Source organism: Fukomys damarensis, unplaced genomic scaffold (genome assembly GCF_012274545.1).
Source record: "Fukomys damarensis isolate Sample0158 unplaced genomic scaffold, DMR_v1.0_HiC HiC_scaffold_33, whole genome shotgun sequence".
Taxonomy (NCBI): domain Eukaryota; kingdom Metazoa; phylum Chordata; class Mammalia; order Rodentia; family Bathyergidae; genus Fukomys; species Fukomys damarensis.
In genome coordinates, this window is record NW_022900945.1 from 56,429,407 (window position 1) to 56,433,775 (window position 4,369).

General features: G+C 37.2%; 1 protein-coding gene across 2 annotated transcripts in view; it reads left to right on the forward strand.

Moving 5' to 3' along the window:
- Nup210l (nucleoporin 210 like) overlaps positions 1–4,369 on the forward strand; it is a 92,177-nt gene that overhangs the window by 11,952 nt on the left and 75,856 nt on the right. For both annotated transcript variants that reach the window (XM_010643966.2, XM_010643965.2), the window contains exons 4-7: positions 552–645; positions 1,382–1,532; positions 2,699–2,831; positions 3,509–3,667. In XM_010643966.2, the coding sequence (XP_010642268.1) occupies positions 552–645; positions 1,382–1,532; positions 2,699–2,831; positions 3,509–3,667 (537 nt within the window). The remainder of the gene's footprint in view (positions 1–551; positions 646–1,381; positions 1,533–2,698; positions 2,832–3,508; positions 3,668–4,369) is intronic.

Consider the following 4,369-nt stretch of genomic DNA (forward strand, 5'->3'; position numbering starts at 1 on the left):
AAAAAAAAAAAAAAAAAAAAAAAAAAAGTTTTAATGGATTAAAGGTGCCCATGAAGGTGGCTTTTCTGTAGAAAGAAGCAGAAGAAATGTGGCATGATTTTTGTCAACCAGAAGTTAATCAGCTTTATTGTTTTTTCCTTTTGGAAAGTTTGCACAGGCTTAGTACTTATATCATTTTATAGGAATAGTCCTCATAAGTATTTTAACTCATTAATAATAGTGCTTCTGTTTATTACTGAAAGAGGCCTAAAGAAAAAAAAAAGTGAAAATAGGAGGAAAAAATGGAAACAAAGCTTTTGTATTTGGGAAGGGAGGGAGGTTGATGGGAGGGGGGAATGGGAAAAAAAGAAGAGGTAGGATATATCAGGTACAGGTGCGAATTCCGTATGATGAGTATTATCACATATATCTAAATTGTGCCAATAAAGGTTTTGCTTCAAAAAAAATAAAGGGACCTAACATAATTTTCTAGTTAGATTTTCCTTGTTGCAGATACCTGAAAATTTTTGATTATATGATTGTATCTTATCTGCTTTTGGCTTGCTCTACAGGAAATACTTTTAGCAGTCTGGCAGGGATGATGTTTGAGTGGAGCATTGTTCAGGATGACACGTCAGCAAGAGGAGAACTGTCTAGCAAAATTAGGTAAATTTGAAACCAAACGTAGATCACCTCGCTTTGCAGGAGACCTCTGCCATTGGGTGGCACTCTGAGTAGCTACTATTTGTGTGAACTGTGATAATCCTGCTGTCTGGACTTTTTTTTTCTTTTTTTTTTCCGGTACTGGGGATCGAACTCAGGACTTTACACTTGGGAGGCAGACACAGCACCACTGAGCTAAATCTCCGTCCCTGTCTGGACTTTTTTGAAACAGTAAATTCACAGGGGAAAATATCTTTGATATAATGACATGTGGTGTACATAGGTGCCTTTATGATAGTTTAATTTGAATCTGAGTTTCAGGACTGTATGATTATTTGAGCCAGGTGTATCTTCTGGCAGTTTTGTTGCTCAAGCAATCTGCACGTGCTGCAATAGCATGAGTGGAATACTGTGAAATCTTGTCTTCAGTACCAAGGAGCAGATCTCACACCATCCGAGTTTTAGTTCTAAGGTTTACCACAGGCGTATTAAATAGTCCTCTCTCTCTCTCCCTCTCCCTGGCTCTCTGTCTCTGTCTCTCTCTCTTCTTGTAAGTCACCCAACCTCCTCAATAGGAAGAGTAAATACTTTTCTTATAGACCTAGTGGGAAATAGAAGCTTTAAAACTCCACCTTGTATGAATACTGTAGAGAGAGACTATGTTTAGCATCTTCTACAAATTTTTGGAAGAAGATATTATTAGATTCTGCCAGAAACAAATTTTGTTTCATATCTTTAGGATTCTGAAATACTCTGAAGCAGAATATTCTCCCCCAGGCTATATAGTTGAGATGGAAAAAGAAGAGAAACGAGGAGATAGGATTTTGGTGTCTGGCATTAGAACTGGTATTGCTGCTGTAAAAGTTCGAATTTATGAACCATTCTATAAGGTAAAAAGTTCTATAAACTTCTGTCTTTCATCTAATGATCTTACTTCTGTGGAAAGTATAGTTTCTTTTTTTTTTTTTGAGTCATGGTCTCACTGTGTAGTTGAGACTGACCTGGAACTCACTGTGTAGCCCAGGCTGGTCTCGAACTCACAGTGATCCTCCTGCCTCAGCCTCCCGAGTGCTGGGATTACAGGTGTGCGCCACCACACCTGGCTTTGTTTTTAGTTTCTTTTTTTCACATGGTCAAGTGAAAATTTAGACATATGTGAGACAGTTTGAGTGCAAAATTCCGTGTCTTCATGGATTTTCCCCCAGGCTTTTACATTTCTCACCTGTTTCTAATTTGTTAGCACTTACTAGGAACTTGCCTTTACCTTTTTTCAAAACATTTAAATTTTTAGAAACAATAGCTGTCTTTTCCCATACATATTTATTTAATTTTATTTCTTTTTTCTCATTGAGTTTATTTGTACTTTTTAAGTATACAGTACAGTTACATTCATCATTGGGATCTTGTACCTTTACATGACAGATCTTGGTTCTCATTTTTTCCCCATACCCCTGCCCTCCCTTCACCCCCTCCACCCTCCCCTATTTACAAAGACTTTGTTTCCATTTTTTGTATTTTTTCTTTTCTCTTATTTCCTTTCCCCTACCCTTCCCACTTCCCCTAATAGTTACTTTATTTTATGGTTTTGTTTTGTTTTGAGCAGTCTCTCACTATGTAGCAGAGTCTGGCCCTGAACTTGCAGCCATCCTCTGGCCTCAGCCTCCTGAGTGCTGGCATTATAGGTGTGAGGCACCACGTCCAATTTACTTCTCTTTTAGGTTTTTCACTTTTTTATTCTTAGTCTAAATGACTTAGTTAAATAATTTAGAAAGTTAATTTAGTATTACGATTCATGATCACTTTTTGGGGGGAGGGGGGTTCTGGGAATCAAACTCAGGACCTTGTACTTGAGAGGCAAGTGCAGTGCCACTGAGCTAAATCCCCAGCCCCAATTCACAATCATTTTTCAGGCTAACTGAAATTATGATTTGTGATTAGGAAAGAGCATCTTTAAATTTAAAAAGAAAAAAACCTTTTAAGACCTGAGCTTTTAACAAGAAAAATGGCCTTAAGGATTTTGTCTCTAGAAACATTTTCTTCCTCCTTTCTCTTTCAGAACGTGGCAGCAGCACTGATACGTCTCCTTGTTTTAGAGAATATCTTTCTTATACCATCCCATGATATTTATCTCTTAGTAGGAGCATATATTAAATACAAAGCTGCAAAAATGGTTCAGGGAAGAATGACAGGTAAAGGTACTTTTTCTTCCTATAAATCGCATTTCCCAAATCCTTCCTATTGATAACAATACAAGCAAAAGTCATATATTTGAAAAATACTTCTTTGTTTTTTAAGATTTTATGACAAAGTATTTCTTAACAACTGTTCTTGAACTAATACTGGTAAGAAACAGTCCCCATATCTTGAAACAGGCTCATGACGTATTTAGGCGACTTAGCTTCCATACCCATAGGCATCTGAATTCTCTATTAAAACAGCCGCCCCAAAATTGCCAACTTTTGTGGGTCAAGTGAAGGGACTTGAATGATCATTGATCTCAGCAAAAGTTGTCTCTTGAGCAACTCTGTTGCTTAGCCAAAAGCTTAATCCCTCTGTTGACCCCAAAAGTCTTACTGAATTTATAAAGCGTACTTTAGCACTTTTCCTTACTTATCTAATAATGGCAATCCCTCCAGCTATCTAGTTCACTAGCTGTAAAGAATACCAGCAGTTCCAGCAGTCAACTCATATATTATTCTCTCTCGCCCGGTGGCTACCTGTAGAAATGTATAGTGTGAGAGAACTCAGGAACAGGGCATACTCGATTGTAGGCTTCCCTTAGATCATTCTCTTAAAATCCAGCAGTAAGCACTGCTACTTGGAATGGCTGTTGCTATTACATTTATGTATCCTTCATGTCTTATAGAGGTGAAATTTCCCCTGGAACATTACACACTGGAATTGCAAAATCATAGAGTTACACAGAATGGATCTCTTTCTAGCAAAGTGGCTTTACTGGATGAGAAAACGGCCACAGTGACTGCCTTCCAATTGGGCCAAACTAATCTTGTCTTTGTCCACAAAAGTATCCTTTTGTTCAAGTTTCAGTACCAATCAACCACTTCCCTGCATGTGCTAGACATGTTCCTTGGTAAAAATAATTTATTGAGATCAATCGATTGTAATGCTACTATACTGTTTTTCTTTTCTTTTTTTTTTTTTTTTTTTTTTTTTTTTTTTTTTTTGGTACCAGGGATTGAACTCGGGTCCTTGCGCTTGCAAGCCAGGCCACTGAACTGCTGAGCTAAATCCCTGGCCTTCTATGTTTTATTTTAAAGAACTATAAATTTTTATTGTCAGAATTTCTAATAATGGATAGATAAGAAAAAGCTGGAAAAAAAGAGAAAAAGCAGTTGGAACTTGGGATCTGTGGATGTAAATGTTTATTTGCATCCTCAGTCAATTATAATTTGAGGGATAGGGAAAACGGAGTTTGGAGAATATGCATGAATTATATTTAATTTCCTCTTCCCTGTTTTCACATGATAATTAAATAATTGAGGAAAGATGGTGTTGTCTACAGTAGATACTTAATATTTTTGAAATTGATCCAATCATGGTGGTCCATGCCAGTAATACCAGTACTTGGGAGGCTGAGGCAGGAGGATCACTGTCAGTTCAAGGCCAGCTTGCGCTACATAGTGAATTCAAGGCCACCCTGAACTACATAGTGAGACCCTATGTAAAAAAAAAAAAAATTATTTCCATCCCTGGTACCAAAACTATA